At 46.9% G+C, this 20,977-nt stretch overlaps 1 protein-coding gene across 2 annotated transcripts in view; it reads left to right on the top strand.

The window, feature by feature from the left end:
• The first annotated feature begins 2,069 nt into the window (after positions 1–2,069).
• The window catches only part of SPTLC2 (serine palmitoyltransferase long chain base subunit 2), a 127,611-nt gene continuing 108,703 nt past the window's right edge, over positions 2,070–20,977 (top strand). The window contains exons 1-2 of one of the 2 annotated variants that reach the window (XM_090033793.1): positions 2,070–2,228; positions 17,443–17,637. In XM_090033793.1, the coding sequence (XP_089889919.1) occupies positions 2,070–2,228; positions 17,443–17,637 (354 nt within the window). The other variant, XM_090033795.1, reaches the window with a different exon arrangement.

Below are 20,977 nucleotides of genomic sequence, written 5' to 3'. Positions count from 1 at the left end.
AATGGCTTCTGCTTCAAGGCTGGGTTTTGTGCCCAAGCCCCGCTGCACATGCCCTGCAGGCCTCTGCCCCTTCCCTCCCCTACTGACTGACCTGCTGGGCTGGGGGAGGCGTGCACACGCATGCTCAGACCCCCAGCCCAGGATCAACCTCAAGAGGCTCTGGAATGGTGACCACTGGTCTAGTGCCTGGCTGAACAGCAACATACAGGCCTTACAGGATGGGTGTTAATTGGCAAGCTGGCACTCAAAAAAGGAGCTTTGGTTCAAGGAAGGACCTGCCCAGGCTTCTTCAGGAGAGCCCTTGGTGGTGGTGACATATGTTTTGGCGTGATCCAAAGTGAGTTTTGGCCTGTAATCCCATCCTAAAAACAGCTTCTTATTCCTAGCACTGTAGCACACAGGTCTGGGGGCTGGCAGTTGGCAGGCTGGCACATAAAAAACAAGCTCTGGGGCAGGAAATGCTGTGTCCAGGCTTTTCCACAACAGTCTCCTGATGGCAGAGACGTGGTCTGGGGTGACCGGAAGAGGATTTTCACTCATAATCCCAGCCCAAAACTAGCTGCTTATTTGGAGCTATGTAAAGAGTACACAGGCCTGGGGCCTGACACACAAAAGCCGAGCTTTGGGCTGGGCAGAAGTCTGCCCATGCTTCTTTGGGAATGTTCCCTGATGGCAGAAACATATCACCTGGCATGACTGGAAAAGTATTTCCACTGGTACTCCCAACCCAAACCAAGCTCTTAATTCAGGCCTGAGAGGCCGTGAGAAGCTTGAGAAGGCTCCAGAGGAGAGCCACACACATGGTTAGAGGACAAAAGAGCAGGCTTTATGAGGACAGGCTGAGGGACATAGGACTCGGACTCTTCTGCCTGAAGAAGTGGAGGCTCAGGGGTGACTTGGTGACAGCCTGTAAGTATATAAGGGGTGTGCATCAGCAACTGGGAGAACATCTGTTCATCAGGGCACCTCACAGGAAGACAAGGTCTAATGGTCACAAACTGCTGGAAGACTGTTTCAGACTGGACATAAGGAAAAACTTGTTTACTGTCTGAGCCCCCTGGGCCTGGAACAGACTCCCCTCAGAGGTGGTGCAAGCACTTAGACATCCAAGTGGTTCTTGAAAGTGTCTGGAGTATCTTGCTGGGATCCTTTGATCCCAGCTGGCTTTCTGGCCCTTGGGCAGGTGGCTGGACCTGATGATCTTGTGAGGTCCCTTCCATCCCTAATGTCTACGAATCTATGTGAGTTGCCAGCCTGCCATGCAGAAACCAAGCTTTGGGTAGGGCAAGCTTTGGGTTGGCCCAGGCTCCTTCAGAAGAGTCCCCCAGTTGCAAAGATGTGTGCTTTGGGGTGAACTGAAGAGGATTTTGCCTCATAATCCGAGCCTAATCCCAGGTTTTTTCCCCAAGGTTATGAATTTGAAACATGATATTACTGTACAAAGTTATTAGTAAATACACATTTTGGATGAAATCCTAACTCTGTGGCAGATGCAATTCATTACTAACAACCTTTCATCGTGTAAGGATAACTGCAAAATGAACCAAAACCTGGAATAAGGAACCGGGAACAAGGAACCAACTTCAGCCTGGTGAGCCATGGAGAATCCACCTTGCCCCAGGCCGCGGAACGCCTCTTCGCCGTCACGGGGCCCCATGACTCATGAGGGTTTGCCAGGCCCCAGGAGCAGGCGGCGGCCGGGATAAGCCCGGCCCCACGCCCCCTTCCCCAGTCCAGCCCAGCCTCTCGGTGGGCCCGCCCGGCACGGGGCGCCACAAGCCCCGAGCAGCCCCGCACTCACAGCGGTGCAGAGCGCACCCGGCTCACGCCCAGCGGCCGAACCCGCCCACCGCTGCCTCTCGGCCTTGTTATTGGCTAGTCTTTTATTTTGGGCTCCGGCTCCTTCCTCGTCCTTTCTGTTGTCATTGGCCAAAGCGCCTTTCGCATCCCGCCCACCCCTGCGTCTTCGCCTTGCGATTGGGTAGATCATCTTCACCCAGTCGGTTCCCAACCAGATGATTGGGCCTCTCCCGCCGGCTTTCTGCCCCGGCATTGGGCGTGCCTCATCGATGACTCGTCCTCCCTCGGCCTGGGACACTGTAATCTCATTGGGCAGCGGGCCTAGGGCCCCGCCCCCTCGCTCTGGGCGCCGCCGCTGCTTTCAGGGTTTCGGGGGCGGTGGCCACGCGGTAGGTGACGTCGCTGCTCGCGATTGGCGCCGCGCTCGGGTAGGGCTTCCGGTGCGGGGCGACCGGGCGGCAGCGGCGGCGGCGGGAGGATGGAGCGGGCTGGTGGCGAGGCGCGTGCTAATGGCTGCAGCGTCGTGGCGCATGGGGCGCTGCGCAACGGCTACGTGCGCGGCCTGCCTGGCGCGGCCGGCACACAGGTGCGCGGGGCAGGGGTCCGCGCCGGGGCGGGGGCAGCTTGGCCTGAGCTGGCGCCACGAGGCCCCGCGTTCCCGGCCGGCCGGGAATGAGCCTCTTCCCCTTCACACCGACATGATGAGGCCGGGCCAGACTCTGGGGGCGTCGTTGGGGTAGGGCCAAGCCCTCGCCTGCTGGAGCCCTGCGGCCCGTTTCCTCCCGCCCCTCCGGGCACCCGGGCCGGGCTGGGGCAGGCGCACGTGGGCGTTTGTTGCAGCTCCGGGTGTGGCCTCAGTGAACGGCACTCCACCATTGGGTTGGCACCGGGGCTATGGAGGAGGAAAACGAGGAGTCCTTCTAGTGCAGCGTCTGTTTGCCTTGTTGCCCTGGTGTCGGTATCCTGGGCACTACTGGTCTGCTCGGGTATGTCAGGTCATCCCCCATGCTCCCTGCACTAGGCAGCACCACTGTCTTGTGAGGACTGTTAGCTGGCTGGAGCCAGTGGCCTGTCTAGGTGTCACTGGGACGTCATGGCTGTAACAGAGAGTCCTGTTGGCTGCTGGTGCGGTTCTCATGCTAAAGTTAAAGTACCAAGCATGGCAGTGAGTGGAGAGTTGGAGGGGTAAGACGAATGTGAGAAGAGCTCCTCTTTTCAGGGAGATTGAGCTTCTCACAGCCTTCTGCAGGAGGCAAGAGACATCAGCTGGCACATCTTGTGCCGTGGTTCTGATGTGTTCTGGTGACATCCTCTCCAGCCCCAGCGTATCTGTCTTGCAGGAGGGAATCTGGGATTACCATGCTGACCAGCATCAACCGGGAAGAGGGACTGTCATTATCTTAGTGTAGGAATATGTGGAATGTCTTTTCCTGTTGAGGGATGAGATTCAGTTATGTACCTGGCAACTGTCATCTTTCCTCTGAATGCAGCTGTAGCTGGGGAGGAATGTAGCAATTGTGTAACAGTGATCAGCAGTCATGTAGTGATTTTGAAACAGAAAGCAAAGGATTTCTCAGCGTCAGCTAAGTGAAGTTGCTGATTTAAAGTATGAATTAGTGAAATGGACTGAGAAATGAAACTGGAACTTCTGGGCTTTTTGCTTTCAGTAGAAAGGAAAAGTGAGGGAAGCTAGAGAAAACCATAGCTAAAAATAATTCCGTTTCTGCTTTATGATGGCTTAGCACAGCGGTTCTCAGCCTTATTGGATTCGAGGTACCCCTCCAGAACTCTTGTGAATTGAACAGCATCCAACTTCAAAAACTAATTATTCATATTTCAGTTCTTGCCTCCTTATATAGGGCCTGGACAATAAGTGTGGGGCATCATCCAGGCAGGGGCAAGCCTGAGCTTGGCTTATCTGCTTAGCTTACCTGCATATCTCCCCACACCTCATGGTACCATTCAAAGGACCTAGTGGGACCTTGCAGTGCCCTGGCATCCTTTGCTTTAGCACCATGACTTGTGGGACTGCATCTCTACATTCAAGGTTAAAGCATGACCAACACTTTGCTAGTGTGTCTACAAAAATAAGTTTATATAAGACTTAATTAAATGGGGAAGTTTTGGGGAAAGGTGTTACGGTGATATGAGAAATGATCATGGTGACAGCAGGCACTTTGCCCATCTAGAGTTGCCAGCCTGGCAACTCACACCCCCTCAGGCCTGAATTAGGAGCGGGGTGTCCCTTTCTTCCCCAGCTTCCCTTCTGTGCTTTCCTTATGGGTTTTGTTTGTTTTAGTTTATAAAGTTTTGATTTGACGTGTGTGGTACCTAGCATCAAGAGGCCTCACTGTGCTGCAGCAGTATAAAGAATGCTGTATGACTTAAAAATTGTGTGCATGCTTATCCTATTCAGTAGTTCACTTTTGAGGGTGTTTTAAAGGGGATGGCATAGTCTGTATTTTGGGGAACTTTTGGCTAATGCTTTTGGGAAGGATTTTTGTGGCCTGAAGTTAATGAGGTAGGGTTGAGAGAAATGTATCTCTTTAATTTAGGCAACTGTTGTTCAGAACTGCTGTTCAGGGTATTCCTGGCAGTTAACAGTGCCAGGGGAAGTAAAATGTACTGGATACACTTTTCCAAACTGTTTTAATCCAGAAGGAATCTTTATTTTACAGTATCAAAATTACATTGGCTTGATTATGTAAGGGTGACTCCAGACTTCTGTTGCTATCAAGACATGCAGGAAGAATCATACGAGGCTAAACAATACAGCCTTGTATTCCCTTCTCTGGTTTGCTTGTGAAAGGCATGAACTTCCCTTTACTTGATTTTCTTTAGGTGGATATTATGCTGAAGGAGGGGAAAATGTTAAGTTTCTTGGTATATATAATCAGTAAAAGAAGTCTTAGTATGCCACTTTTCTAAAGGCACAGTTTGGAATGAAATAATTAAGCTGAAGTGTTCTAACTGGCATACGTGTTATTCAGTGGTGCTTTGTACTAAAAACAGAACAAAATCCCACTAGTTATTTCAGCTTTGCAAAATTGTCATTAAAACTTGCTGACTCGCGCACAGTCTTTCTGCCCATGTTTTACTGCAATGGGAAGAAAAATCTCTGCTGTTTTACCTGTTAGAAGTGGGTGGGTGTACTTGATAGCATTTTGCAAAGCTGAGACCTGTTTGAAATAATGGTTCAGGTTCAGCTGCAACCCAACAATTTTTTTCCCTTATAATTTTTAGCTTAAAGAATGAAGCTTTGCATTTAAAGATGCTAGGCATAGGTCAGGAGTACCAAATGCTCTCAGAGCTCTGCAATGGATCTGGATTGTAAGGCCATGTCTTCCTGATAGGGGGTCTGTAGCCAGGAATTCAGTAGTGGGCCCTGTGCCTGCTTGCCCCAGCCTCTCCAAAAGCCCCGGAAGCAGGGTGAAATGGCTCTGCAGGACATATATGGCCCTTGGTCATATCTCTGATACCCCTGGTATAGATGAAGATTTTTTTTGATATGGAGGTAAAGAAGTTGCACAAAATGCTATCATGATTTAACCTTCAGGTTAATCTGTTTGCTCTACTTGGCCACAACTTTATGGAAAAGGCTGAGTTGAATACAGTCCTTGGTATCCTGCTTCACTAACAACTGATGATGCAAAAATATATATGTGCTTTGAGATTCCTCTTGATTTTGGAGCAGAATTCTGATCTTACTCGGAAAATCGGGGTGCTTGATAGACTGGGATCAGCTTACTGTTGATCTTGTACTATTACTATATTTCACAAGAATGATGCAGTTCAGTCATAATCTAGGTCTGCCATCAAAAACTACAGATAATGGGGCATGTGGCCAAGAGGTCTCATAAAATCCTTGCCAAAGGGTCACATTGAGTCTAGGTGTGAGGGTGCTGACATGATCAACGTATGCCCTTTAATCTTTCTGAGACAGCTTCACAGGCAATGAATGTGTCCATATTTTTAAATAAAGTCTTAAAACCAATCCATCTCCTCTGCCATGAAAGAACAGAAAAGGGGCGCACCTTTTTGTTCCACTACTGCATGCCTCTCAGTGCAATGATATTTTTGGCATAGATTTAGCCAGCGATAGATGTGCTGTACAGAGAAATATCCCGTATTAAGCTGTTATTAGTTTAAAAACGCCTTCTGACTTACCAAGAAACTATTTCTACATTAGCCACAATGTGGGGTGTAACTTCTGAATTTGAGTTGCAATGCTGTTTGACTGGTGTTTGTTACCACTGCTTATATACATGGAGTGAAAGATGAAGGTTCTTGGCCAAAAGTGCAAGTATGACAGTGTTGATAGAGAAAGAAGGGACACCAAAAAGTTTTAGTTTTATGGTGTGGTTATCTTTTCACACACATTTGGAGGTGGAGGTCTTGCGTTCTGTTCCCATCTTTTTCTTACTAACTTTGTTGGTCAAGTGTCTAATATTCAAACTGAAATATTTGAAGTTAAGCACTAAAGATGTCAAATGGTATGCAGAGGCAGAATGGTTAAGGTCATGATTCTCAACCAGGGTGCCATTGGATCCTTTTAAAGATACCATGCAACACTTGCAGCATTAAGTGTGCAAATACCTATGTATGATTCACAAGATAAACCCAGAGATTTCAAATAGGAATCCAGGGTGTCACAAACATTTGGACCTGCTGTTGTCTTTCTGACTTGTTTTACAACAGAAGAATAGCTCTACTATTTTTCTGTATTCAAAAACTGAATGAAGGCTAAGAGATGGCATTTTCTGAGGGGGGCCTTGCGTCTTAAAAGGTTGAGAACTACTGGACTAAGGTTTCTTGAGGTGAACTTAGCTCTGAAGGCATGAGTTCAAGGCCTGTTTTGGGTTTATGCCTAAAACTGCCCCCAGCTGATGCATCTCTCTCTCTCTCTGTCTCCTGCCCCCACATTAGACTTGGAAGACCTTTGAGAATAAGGCTATGTGTATATCTCAAGGGATCTAAGTCTTCTGAGATGTAGAGCACTTAGAACTCTTTTGATTTCAGTGGCAGCTGTGGATGACAAAACACCCCTGAAAAATCACTTAAAGCATTGGTGTTAAACTTGCTTCAGGCCAGATCTGGATCAGTGGGGTTCCTCCCAGGCCAGCATTAAGTGCAGTGGGGCTGTATTTGGCAGTGATGTGTTCAGGGCCTCATTCATCAGGGTGCAGGGACCCAAATTCTGTTAGCAGGACATGCCTCCAACTTCTGGTAGCCTGCTAGACTACTGGTGTGTCACATGTTTGATGCCACTGGCTCAGTGTCTGAATACAGGTTAAGGTGTTTGACTTTGGACCCCTGTACTTGGAAATATTGGTTTTTGCATCTTGATCATATTTTTAAATAGGGCCAGGGGAAAGCAAGAAGTAGGAAAGCACGTAGTTGAGAGACTTAAAAAAAAGCTGAGCATATTAATTGGTGGTCTCTGCAGAGTCTAATAGAGGCAAGGCTCTAATTGCTCTTCCTTCCCTGCACAGTGTTATAGTATAGACAAGCCAATCCCTGTAATTTGGAAGGTAAATAAGTGTGTGGTGGGGAGAATTGGGTAATAAAATTAGTAAGTGAAACTGGTAGGTTTATTAGTGTGCAGACTGGTCTCCAAGTTCAGTGAGAGGTGGTCCCTGCACAGATGAGCTCAGACTGCCCTTCCAGTTTTCTTCAGTGGAAACTTTGCTCTGTAAAGGAGTGCAATGTGGACTCTGCTGTTGTTCTTACTGCCATAAGACCTGAAGGTGAGGAAGGGAGAGGGAAGTATTAATCTTTAAATTAGCTGCAGGGGGGGGGAGGGGGGAGACTTTCTCCCTGCCTGTTCTCTTTTCTGGCAGCAGTGAATGCCAGTGCTGCTTACTGAAGCTGTGACCTCCTCTCACTGCCCTGAGCCCAAGTAGAGGCTTTGGCAGATGCTAGGAAAGTAATAACATGAAACTAAGGTCTCGGGAGATGGAAAAGCCTTTCCAGTCTTGTCTGGCATTTCATCTAGACAGCTTCTCTTCTGCTTCCTGCCAAATCCTGTATTTGCATTTCTGTGCGACCATGACCATAGTAAATCTCCTAGATCCTAACTCTGTGTTTGTGGTTAACTCGCTAGAGAAATGTGTTTCTCTTAAAATCAGTTAAATGATGGGTATTGCAGTAGGGATCAATTGTAGTATTATGAAAGGTGGAAGAAAAATGAATGGCATGATCCCTGCCCCCCCCCCCCCCCCCCCCCCCCCGCAAACTGCATTACAGTTATGGGAGAATGGATGCAGATAGAGGGTTTGATTCTCTTCATGCTCCTTGTAGGTTAGTGCTATAGTTAACTATTTCAATATAGTGCCGGAGTGTAGTGGAGAAGTTAAGAACCTGAGTTTCCCCCAGGAATTCAGCATGAAGTAATTTGATGAACACAAGAGGAAATGATCACAGCCAAGGGAAATGAGGAAAGGCTGTATGAAATACAGGTGAGAGGTTATCTTCAGAAGCTATGTATGTGGCTGCTGTTGGTTCTTGCTGCAGGCCTGCCTGGTATAAGAGCATGGGTTAGTATTAGATTGTTAAAAGTGGGTGGAGTAGGAAGGTAGTTTTGGCATAAAGAATTGAGACAGACATTCTCAGGCCTGCAGTATGCATAGGAAATTGTTTTTCTGTTTGCAAAATTTTCTAAACTGGCGCACACTTTTTTTTTTTCCCATGCAGCTTAATTGCTGCTGCACTTGTTTCTCTAAATCAGGGCTGGGCAATTATTTCAAGCGAAGGCTGCTTACTGAGTTTTTTGGCAAGCTGTTGAGGGCTGCATGACAGCCAGCCAGGGGCAGATAAATATTAATTTTCTAAATTTTTTAGGGGCCCTGCAACCCAGATAGAATAGCTTGGCGGGCCACATGTGGTCCATAGGCTGCATTTTGCCTATCCCAGTCTAAACAGTAAAAGAAAAAGCTGTTGCTAGTGTGGCGATACATTAAAAAGTTATCCTGCTATTGATTTAAAATGGGTAGGTGATAACAATACATTGTAATAGTTCAAGATGTGTTTACAAGCTTCCATGGAACTCAATAGTGTCTCTACTGAAGAGATTATTCTTGTGAACCAGAAGTGTTTAGTAAAACTGGAAAAGCTGCAAGAGCTTTTCCACTTAGAATGGTGGTCCTTGTTGTGTTCTTAGCAATATGTATAAGGCTGATCTTGTAAGTTTTAAGCAAAATTGGATTCGGTCAGAGCAGATTTGAAACCTAGGTACAAAACCTAGGAAGTGTTTTTATTTATTTATTTATTTATTTATTTATTTATTTATTTTAAGGATTTGTTAGTTGCTGCTTCTGGTCTTAAGTGCCAAGCACAGTTATAGAAAAAGGATGAAGTATAAAAGAGGTTTAAATCACTGAAATATTTTCAGTCACTCACTATAAGCTTTTCCCAGAAAATTCAAATTAAGGAAATGGTTGACTTGGGATAGGAAAATATCATTGTAAGGTAAATAACTGTTAAACATTTTCCAGTGATGAGGGAGTGCTGTGTTTGTCTAAATCCAAGGCCACTTTGAATTTAAGGTGATTCTATCCCCAATAATTAGACTGTATACATGGGAAATCATAGCAATTAACCTTCCAATAATTATATTATATACATGAAAAATTATCTTAAATTTGTTACCCCCGCTGCTGTGGCAGGGAAAGCAGGGAGTGAAGGGCCAGACCCCCACCCCTTGCGCCCTCCCTGCTGTCTGCTATTACATGCCTCCCCGCTTGTGATTATCTGTAGTCCTCTCCCTCCCATTCCCCTTTTGCTGCTGTTTGCTTCGCCAGGGAAGTCAGCAGCAACAGGAGCTGTGGTTAGACTCCAGGCCAATCTGGCCAGGGTGAAGTGGCAGCAGCTCCTGGCTGGGTTGAGTCCAGGCTAGAGGGACCAAAGCTGGAGCAGAAGGGGAGGGGCCCGCTTGGTGGGGAATAGGGATGTAAATACTAACTTAAAAACTATCCATTTAACCTGTTGTGATTACAACATTTAAACAATTACTTGGTATGGCAACTCCCAGCCTGGCCCATCTGGTGCTGCTCTGGCTCTGCCTGCAGGGCTCCCCTTCCCAGTGTGGGGCACTGGGGCTCTTCCAGTCTCCTCAGATGTGCCCCTGGGGAGCCACTGAGTCTCTGCCACATCTTGCAACAAGCCAGGTTGGTGGGCAGGCCCTCTCTGGGCCCAGGTGTAGGTGGGTGGGACACTGTGGGATTGAGCCTTAGACCTTGGGGAGCCTCTCTATGCCCCTTTACCTATACCTTGTCCCTGCCAACCCATGCAGCTGCTGATTTGGCTGGGGACACATGAAGGCAGGGGTGACAGCTGCAACAGTAGAAGGCACAGAGCATCCCAGTAGATCATAGAAGTAGGGTCAGAAGGGACCTTGTAGATCTTCAAGTCCGACCCCCTGCCTGGGCAGGAGAAAAAACTGGGCTCAAATGATCCCAGCTAGGTAGGCATCAAGCCTCCTTTTAAAGACCCCCAGGGTAGGAGCCAGCACCACTTCCCTTGAAAGTTGGTTCCAGATGCCAGTAGGAACTGGGGGCAGGGGAGGCTAATACCTAATAGCTGGTCTCTGTGGATGCTGGCATAGCTCCTGTTAGCCATGGAAGTTCTTTTCTTATATCAAATTAACAGCAGCAGCCATTTGAACTGGATTTTTTGTTTGGGACAAGGGTGGAATGCAAGGGAGAGTAATTAAAAACAAATGATTTTAAATTTTTCCTAATCCACAGCTGTGTAAAGTAGGCTTTGAATACACAGTTGAGTTCTTCAAGTAACCATAGATTTAAAAAAAAACAAACCCCCCCCAACCCTGTTAGAATGAAAACTCATGATTTTTTTTTTTTTTTTAATTTGGAGAACTAAACCACAAAACTCTCATTTTATGTTGCATCTCATTGATTTCCTTTGGAGTTTGTCCGTGTAAAGACTTAAGTGTTTGGCCTTTAAAGGGCCTTCTCCACTTCAAACTTTTTGTATCATACAGTAAAGGACATGCTCATAATTCAGTGTTTTAAAGGGGTAGAGGGTGCTGCTTACCACTCACAGGACTACAGCAGCGGTTTCAATTTGTGTTGAACAGAAAAGGTTTTACTTTCAGCTTCAGTTTTTTCTAACAAGTGCAAAGAGAACGTTGTGAAGTCTCTTTGGAGCACATGGGCTTAATTGCAGCCCTTCATTTAATATAGCTGTAAGAAGCCATTAAGTTCCTTTATGGAACTGAGTATTTGAAACTGTTTCATTATCATCCAAAACAGAGACACATGACAAGGCTGAATCCCCTAGTTCACTGGGTTTCCTTGAAAGTTGTTATAACAACTACAGGGAATAGAGCATTGTTTGGAACCATATGTGCCTGTGTGCAGGAGAGGAGCAGGAATTAGGGTGCACCGAAATCAGCAGTTGGGAACATGGCCCAGACAGCATGCATAGGGAGTTTTGGCTTAAGTGGTGCACAGCCTTTTTACCCCTTGGGCTGGATGGACTGTGCTCAGTCCATCTGCAAGTCGGATAGCTGGAGGGCCCAATCCAGCACTCAGGGTAGTGGGGCAGAACCCCATCCAGCTGTGTGTGTGTGTGGGAGGGGGGTTGTGGAGTGGGAGTGTGGCCTGGCTCTGGTTTGGCTGGTGGGGAAAGGAGAAGGACATGGCTCAGTGCTAGATCTGGGTGCATGTGGGAGGGGGAAGGAGTGTGGCCTGCTGCCAATCAGGCTGAGTAGAGGAGGAAGAAGGGGGCATGGCCTGGCCTACATCCAGCTTATTGAGATTGAAGAATTTGACAGCAGAGGAGGGGTGGCAGTATTACTTGCCATTGCCTCCACAGTGTCAAATTTCCTGACCTGTATCAAGCCTTGCAGGCCAGATATCATGGCTTTGTGGGCCAGAAGTTGAGCACCTGTGGCCTAGGTTCTGATTAGAGAGAGATTTAGAGCTTCCAAAGGACCGCCCCGCTATTTCTTTCCCCCTTTGTTCAAAGTGTTCCTGTAAACTGGAATTCAGCAAGGGAATAACAGACTCCAGGGTCAGTTTCTTCTTATGCAAGCTGTCTAGATCTCCACAGCTGGTTAAATTTTCGCTCCAAATTGTTCAATAGTGTCTTTGTTTGGGTTAGTTGCCTCCAAATTGAGAAACTGCCTTGGAGAGTAGGCACGGGGGAAGGGAAAGCTTGATTTCCTCTTCCAATCTAGAAATAAAAACCAAGTGGGAGGGAGTGGTGCCTGTGTATGCATGGAGCCTTGTGGCTCATCTGCCATGGCCCCTGCTGCTGTCCCCCTGCAGCTTAGAAGTTGAACAGACCTGATTTGAAGGATGAAGCAACCAGACTTTCATGGCTGTTTAGGCATCTATACAAGCATGCTCTCAGGTGCACGAGTAATCTCTAATGTAACTACCTGCAATTTTTAAGTGCTAAATACCATTGTAGCGGTCACTTAGAACGAGATTTTCAGAGACAGTTTATTCATTGCAAGTAGTGCAAGTGCTGTGTTTAATCGGTTTTAAATGCAAAACTTTTAAATTCCTTTTTATGTATTTAGTGCACAGGCTAGGTATAATTAAGTCTTAAAATGCTGGATTTTGTGCACTTGAGTTGAAATTTCTTTGCATCTGGACAGAAAGAAATGTATCATTCATTATTTTCTAACATAATAGAAAGTTCTCTTAATCTGAGTAAGTATGTTAAGGTGGGTGGGTGTGTGAAAACAGAGTTCCCTTCTCCTAGGTAAAAGGGGGTACCAGAATTTAACACAAATGCTATATTTAGTTACAGATCAAAATGTTTGGTTTCTCAACCAATGAGTACAAACCGTTTAGTAGGAAAAATAACCTAAACTACAAATGCAAAGTAAGATTAATGTCAGTTATTTAAAGCAATTTTTTTTGTTCCTGCTGATATAAATCATAATTATAATTTACTCTGGTTTTGTGGCAAATGGTATATTGACTTTGCCATGAAATACTTCTCCATTTTGAAGCCTTGGCACAGGGGTTAGGGCTAGAGATGATGGATGTAACAATGCAAAATACAGAAGTAGTTGCCTTTAGGGGTAAATTCATGAGAATTGCCACCAAATAAGGGGTTGGGGTGGAGGGTTGTAGCTTGCTTGACATTATTAACAAGTGCAGTTGCCTTGTAGAACCAATGTGCCCCCTCTCAGATTTGCTACCCTCATGTCTGCGTGCTAGGAAATCTGTCTAAGAAATGATTTGGAGTGTGAAAATGCTGCCTATCATGTAGCTAAAGAGAAAAGTGCAAGACTCCTAGCTAGGTCTCTGCAGTATGTGTGGTATGTGGCAGCAAGATGCTAATCAATTTTAACATGAGTATAGATAGCAAAGGACTGTTCCAGCATAACTGATCCTGTGAGGGCATTTAAATAGAATCTGCCATTTTCCATTGATTCCCTTTCCTTTGAGCAAAAAGGAGTGCAACAATCTCTCTCATGCTGAAAGCTGTGGTATCATTTGTATTGGGCAGTAGTATATGGTAATTATATGGTTTTTAGTTTTTTATCTACTATTGTCATTGTGGCAGAGGAACTGACCTTAAAGTAGGGAGGGTTAAGCCCAGAAGTGCTATAAAATGAGTACAAAGTTGAACAGTTTTCCTGGCTTGGTCATAAAACCCATGTATAACTCATTCGCCACCTCTGACTTCTATATAATGGCTTAGCTACAAATACCCCTGGCTACTGGCCTTCTTTGCCAGTACCCTGTTGCTTGTTTCCTTCTGTTTGCAAATAAGACTGAATCAATAATCTACCCATTTCATATGGAACAAAACAGAACAACCCACTTGTTCAGCAACACAAAGCAATGGGAGTACATGGCTGGTGTTTTAACCACGCTGATTCTGGAAAAACCTCCATATTGCACTCAGTTTAACATCTTGGTCTTGGCCTCCCAAGCCAATTCATCAGTCTAGGTCAAGGGTAGGCAACGTTTTTTGGTCAGAATGCTGAAAAACACCACAATGCCTGCCTCGGAAGGTGCCAGAGTTCCCGCGTGGCAGAAACACAAAATGAGGGCAAGGGGTACGTGGCAGGATGCCCTGCTTGTGCCCCTTGCCCCCTACCCAAAGCCCCTGCTCCCCAGCCTGAGCTCTGTGGCTGCCAGCAGTTACCTCAGCTCTGGGGAGCTGCTGGAGCCTGGACTGCTCCCAGCAGGGCTTGCAGTGTCCCAGCTGCCTGCTGGGAGCAGCCTGGGATCCCAGCTGGCAGCAGTTCCCCAGAGCTGGGAGGCTCCAAACAGCTGTGCTGGGTCTGGGCTCCAGCATCAGCTCTGCACCGGCAGGTGGTGGGAGAGGGGCCTGAGGCAGTGCAGCCCTGGTCTCTCCCTTGCTCCCAGCATGGAGGTGATAGCAGGGCTCGAGCAGCTGTTTGTAGCCAGCTCAGGCTCTGGGCAGCAAGCAGTGGGCAGGCTGCAGACAGCTGCACTGGGCTCCACAGCTCCGGCATCGGCTCTGTGCTGGTGGCAACTGCATGGGCACCTCGGGGCAGGCTGTGCTGCCCCGCTGTCTGTCCTGAGGTGCCCGTGTAGTCCACACCGGCATTGAGCTGATGCCGGAGCAGTGGAGCTCGGTGCAGCTGTTTGCAGCATGCCCTCTGCTTGCTGCAGCTGCCCAGAGCCTGGGCTGGCTACAAACAGCTGTGCCAGCCTCTGGAGCCCTGCCATCACCTCCGTGCTGGGAGAAGGGGAGAAACTAGAGCTGTGCTGCCTCAGGCCTCTCCCCCACTGCCTGCTCAGAGGCACGCCTGCATGTGCCCGTGTGGAGCTGATGCTGAAGCCTGGCACAGCTGTTTGGAGCCTCCTGGCTGCAGTCGGCCCTGGCTCTGGGGAGCTGCTGCCAGCTGGGATCCTGGGCTGTTCCCAGCAGGCAGCTGGGATGCTGCAAGGCCTGCTGGGAGCAGCCCAGGCTCTGTTGCTGGCAGCAGCTACCTGGAGCCCAGCCGTGGCGTGCCAAGCAAAATGGCCTCATGTACCATGCTCAGCATGCGTACCAGGGGTTACCGACTCCTAGTCTAGGTTAAAGCCTGATCCCTTACACCTAACTAGGCATTCGTGCTCTGCAAGGACAAGGATATACTTATTCTTGTGAAAAAAACCCTACAAGGGGCTCGGCTCAGCGCCCCATATTTCTTCCCACAAAACTAAAGGTGATTGCATTCAGCCAAGACCCCTCTTCTTTTCTGGGCTCTGGAAAAAGATTTGCTGCTTATGCAACTGGCTGAGTTGAAAATGTATCAGTTTTTACTGGAGGTTGATTGTGTAGATAGGCAAAGCATTCATAAGAAAAAACAGGCTCGTATTTAAACTGTCACAAACTTGCTTACAGGGCAGTTTTAGGTAACATTAATTTCCATGCTTTTATCACATGGTTAAATTGTTGTAGAAACTTTTTTTTATAGGACCCCTTTCTAATCTTATCAAATTTCTGTATCCCAGTGTTAAAAACAAAATAAGAGTTTTGTTTGCCTTCTAAAATACCGTGCTTTTAGACATCATGTTAGAAACTTCCAAGTGGTAGCCTTGAATCAGCCCAATAGCCACAAAGCGGATGATAATCCACAGCATTCTTGAGTGATGCATCTGAGTTCTGAATGTCTGGCCAATGCTGTGTAACATCTCCAGGTCTTGTTTCTATTATAATGGTTGTCATACAAAATAGGCTTTTTTACAAAAGGCTAAAGTAATAGTCAGAGAAGTAGGGCTAGAAGGGATGTCCAGAGGTCTAGTTCAACGTTTCTTAACCCATGGGTTGCGACCCAGAAGTGGATCACAAGAATATATGAAAGAGTTGTGAACAAATTTTTTAAATAATGGATCAACAAACTGTAAAAATCGATTCTTGTTTAAAGCAGAAAAATGTTGGAAGCTGTGACTTTTCCCTGGCAGAGTTCCAACCTGCAAGAGGCACTTGCAGGGGCCAGGGGGCTATTTTCTACTTTAACTATTTATTGGGTTGGTTCTGACCATCGATGTTTACAGATGGGTTCTGGTACAAAAAGGCTGAGAATCACTGATCTAATCCAACCCCTGACTGACAACACAAACCTAACACCCCAACCTGCCGCAAGTAAAGTAGGGGAGCCTGGGCAGCCGATGCCCTGCTTCTATAAAGTGTTCAAAATATACTCTAAAGAGATCCTGGTAGAGGACCATGACCCCTGCTACAAAGGAAGGCAAAAGCTGGCACCATCTATACCAATCTGACCATGGGGTGGAATTTCTTCCTGACTAGGGATGCAAAATTGGTTAAACAATTAATCATTTTACCGGTCAGTGCAGTGATAACTGGTTAGCTTACTGGTTATTTTTTAGCTTGGGGTGAGCATTGTCTGGCAGGGAAGAGGGAAAGGGAAACCACATGGTGCCCCAGCAGGAATCAGAGGGCAGAGGGGCAGAGGGTAGGGGTGGAGGTGGGAAGGAGGGGAAGGGCAAGGGGGACTAACACCCTTAGCTTGAGGGAAAACTGTCAACAACCTAATGACTCATCAGTAGGGATTCTGGCTTTCTCTGATCAAAAAAAAAAATCCCCAATTTTTGCATATAAAAAAAAAGTAAACCAAAACCCAGATTTTTCCATGATTAAAATGAAACACCACTGTATAAATAGATAAGGGTGTGCGCACGCGCATGTATTCTAATATAATAAAGGACTTAGTCCGCCTGTCTGTCTGTCCATAATGCTCTTACTGAAACAACCAATTAGAGTGCTCCAAGAGTGCTACCGACAGGAGGTAGCAGCGCGGCAGAGCATCACCATGATAGTGGGGATGGAGTGGATGGGCAAGGCCGCTGCTGCCCCCCCCCCCCCCCCCCCCCCCCCCCCCCCCGCCCTGGCCCTTGAAGCTGCTGCAGCACAGGGTGCAGGCGGAGGTGGGCAACGGGGCACCTCCCCCCTCCCCCCCCAGTTGCGTGTAGTGGGGAGGCAGGGTTAGGATTAGCAAATTTTCTCCAGCTCTGGTGGGTGGCAGGTCAAGTTCTAAGGTTAAAGGCTTATTTGTGATAATGCCTTGACAATAGTGTAAGTCAGGCACTTCAATAATAGCACCTATGAGTTTCATCAAATTGTTTGGAGTGTAGATATGAGCCATAATTCCTTTTTATCTGTTGTTTTTTCTTTTACCCAGAAGAGAAATCTGTTCTAGCTTCACTCGTCAGGGTAAGCTATGCTGGCAAGACAGATTACCTGGGAAGGTTGCTTTGGTGAGGCTCTCTATGTAGGTACAGGGTTCAGTTCACTGGTTATCAAGCTAACAGTTCCCTTTTTCTTGGCAGCAATTCTGTACAACTTCAGTTAGATTATATAATTATATATCTGTATACAATCAAACTTGTATAAAATGTCACACTGAGCTTCAGAAAACTTGGTGAGACTGATTCTTGGACAGGCTGACAAGATAAAGAGAAAGTGAAGCCATGGGTAGAAGTTTGGGTAAGCATTCCTAGTAGCTGGCAGTGGTGGTGTCAGGAATGTGTGAGGTGGAAATGGCTGATTCTTTCTGACTGAGTCAAATTTTGCCCCAATTATATGGGTGACCCATAACCCATCATGCTCTTAGTTGTACACACTGTCTGTTTCTGAATACATTCTTTCTGCTAAAAGGCCTCTTTTGACTTTCTGTCCTAGATTCATCATATTGCCCACAATGGAGGATTATATAAAAGACCATTTAATGAAGCTTTTGAGGAAACACCAATGCTGGTTGCTGTGCTGACCTATGTAGGCTATGGTGTTCTCACACTTTTTGGGTATCTACGGGACTTCCTGAGGCAGTGGAAAATTGAAAAGTGTCACCATGCAACAGAAAGAGAAGAACAGAAGGTAACTATTGGACATTGTCACAGCTGGGCTGACAGGACTGGGGCACAGCTGGTTTACAGTGGAATGTCATCAGCACGACTTCATGCCTGTGTGTAGGATCACAGCTTCAACTTGACTTTTTTGTTTTTACGCAAAATATTTTAGAAAGAGTGTGATCCAGTACAGAGTTGGTTGGTTGCATCTGAAGGCAGCTTAAAAAACTAGCACTGCAAATTCTGGATTAATTGCAATGAGATGTTAACTCTGCTCTCATCTGTACCTCTAAGAATAACATCTGGTACCAGAAACCACATCTCCATCCCTTTTTTAGCTTAGTAGTGGGTCATAGTTGTGCACTTCTTCCATATTCTCCTGGCCCTGTGACTTGTTTTTTAATCTCTTGAATGTGCAGTGGACCAACTTGAACAGGAGTGGTGGAACATGGTTCTCTTGATCCTGTACACCAATGGCCTGCTGGCGACTCACCCACTAATGCAGCCCAGTATGCCGTTAGCTTTCTTGGCAACAATGACATATTGTTGACTCGTGTCCAGCTTACTATCCACTGTAACTCCCAAGTCTGGGATGTCTGCTTGACCAGACAAATCCATTTCACTGCTAATGGAAAGTTGTTTTAAATCTTCTCCTTTCTGCAAGGAAACAGGCAATATTCATGTACCGGTGTCAAATGCTAAAGAGAGGAATCTTAAGCCACTGCATAGACTAAAGGAGCTTGCAGCTGTCTCCATCTTAACTGAAATAAGAGACATGGGGACTGGAAGTCCCTACACAGCATTCTTTATCAGAACAGCTTGGAATGAATATGGTTGGAAGGATGTGGGCCACACCTCTGCATTAAGGATTTAGAGCTGCCTTAATGCTACATTTGTACCTTTATTTTTGCCACTCTCTTCTAACCTTTGCTTGAAGTAAAAAACAAGATGCAAAAGAACAAGCCTAAACCCAATACAAGCTCTTTATTTAGAGCCTGTTTTTGGATGAAAATTTCCTTCAGTGGTTTGATGGCTGTGTCCACGCTTCCTTTATTTACCACTCAAAAACAGAGAGAAACCCACAGCTGACAGAAGATAGTGCAGATCTGCAAAACTATACAGCCTGAGGATCTAGCTCAGGCTGTATTTGAGCAGTGTAGGCATTCAGCAGGATTCTAATGTTTATTCAGGAGGTCAGGCCTGGGGATGAACAGAGGGAGTAAGTTTGCTTGAAAAGCAGAGTAAATTTAAAGCAGAACGCTATCTTGATTAACTCCCTGCGTGAGCACTTCTTAATTGGCTTAATCAACTTCAGCAACTCTACACGGGAAAGCTACTGAGAAATTTTAGAGAAACCTTGACAAACTGGAGGACTGGGCCAAAAGAAACCTCATGAGTTTCAACAAGGAGAAGTTCAAAGTCCTGCACTTAGGATAGAACAATTCCACATACTGTTCACAGGCTGAGGACCAACTGGCTAGGCAGCAACTCTACAGAAAGGGACCTGGGGGTTCCAGTGGACAGTAAGCTAAATATTAGCCAACAGTGTGCCCTTGTTGCAAAGAAGGCTAAAAGCATACTGGGTTGCATTGATAAGACAACTGCCAGCAGATCAAGGAAAGCTATTTTTCCCCTGCATTTGGCACTGGTGAGGCCACATCTGGAGTCCTGTGTTCAGTTTTGCACCCTCCACTACAAAATGGATGTAGACAAGTTGGAAAGAATCCAGTGAAGGACAATGAAAATGGTTAAGGGGCTGGGGCACATATTTATGAAGAGAGGCTGAGAGAACAGGGCTTATTTAGTCTGGAGAAGAGAAGACTTGGGGCAGGGAGATTTAATAGCAGCCTTTAGCCTCCCAAAGGAGTATGGAGTATGAAAGGGAATGGAACTAGGATTGGTTCCCAGTGGTGGCAGATGACAGAACAAGGAGTAATGGTCTCAAGTTGCAGCAAGGGAAGTTTAGGTTAGATATTAGGAAAAACTTACGAAGAGGGTATTAAAGCACTAGAATATGTTATCCAGAGAGGTTGTGGAATCTCCACCCTTAGAGGTTTTTAAGATTCAGCTAGACAAAGCCTTGGCTGGGATGATTCAGTTGAGGCTGGTCATGTTTTGAGCAGGGGGTTGGACTAGCTGTCCTCCTGAGGTCCCTTCCAACCCTCATTTTCTATGATTATAAAAAGTCTGAAACACTGCCCTTCAGGACTATGTGGAAAGGTGGGGGCACTGCTCCTCATGGGCCTTGGGTAGAGTCATAGTTTGTAGATAATTGGTGCTCCCTTCTCCCCGCCTGTACAATAGATGTGACATCTTTACAGAGAAATTAGGGCTACTTTTTAAAGCAATCTGAGTTGGTCACAAGGGCAAGAACATGTGCTGTAAGAAATTAAACAGAAAACAATTTTTAAAAAATGGTGGTGGGGATGAAATCCAAGTCTCATGCATGTAGTTTTAGTCACCTCTCTAACTCCTTGTATTGGAACATGGAGTCAGGTATCTGGAAAGTCAATTAACAGGGGTGCACCAATAAAGTTTTTTTGAGCCAATACTGATGGCTGATTATTAGTGAGCCCTATTGGTCAATAGTGATCCGATTGCTAATATGCAGCTTGGAGAGCAACGTCTGGCATATCGAGGCCCCTGCTGTGAGGGAGAGAGTGGGGTAGGGTCTGGGGCAGGTACTGCCTAGCCATGGTGGGGCATGGGACGGAGCTCTGAGCAGCTTGTCTGGGGGGGTGGGGGTGGCTCCTGCCACTGCGTGCACCCTCAGAAAAGCCTTGGGGGACATGTGCTCCCTGATCTGTATGCAGAATGAGGGTGGGCTGCCACTATGGGCTGGGGGCAACTCTGGGCTCTTCCTGGTGGGGGGGCTGGGCCAGGGCTGCTCTTGGGATGGGTTCCTGGTATTGGGAGGGGGGCTACAGGGTGGGTTATAGCTACCCCAAAATTCTCTGTACCTCCCCCTCCCCCCAATCTCCTGCCCAATGCCACCACCAACCCTGAGCTCAGCCCCAGCTCAACCCCCCTGCTTCCTGCTTGCCAGGAAGAGCCTGGCACCACCTCTGGCCCCAGCCTACCCTCACCTCATGCACAAATCCTGGAGGCACGTGCTTCCCTTGCCTCCCCTGGGAATGCATACAGCAGTGGGAGCTGCCCCCATCCCCTCCCTGCACTCCCCAGATGAGCCGGTAGGGGCCCTAGCCCTAGCCCCAGCCAGACTGCCACACACACACAGTGTCTGCTCTTAGACACAAGCCTCACACTAGGCACTGATAAAGATTTTCTTGGCTGATACAGATAGCCGATTATTAACCAGCTGTATTGACTGATACCGATTTACAGGAATGCATCTGGGCAGTGTGGAG

This window comes from Crocodylus siamensis, chromosome 2 (assembly GCF_052110815.1).
Source record: "Crocodylus siamensis isolate JL-2025a chromosome 2, ASM5211081v1, whole genome shotgun sequence".
NCBI classification, from domain to species: Eukaryota; Metazoa; Chordata; order Crocodylia; family Crocodylidae; genus Crocodylus; species Crocodylus siamensis.
This window is presented reverse-complemented; position numbering and strand designations above follow the sequence as displayed.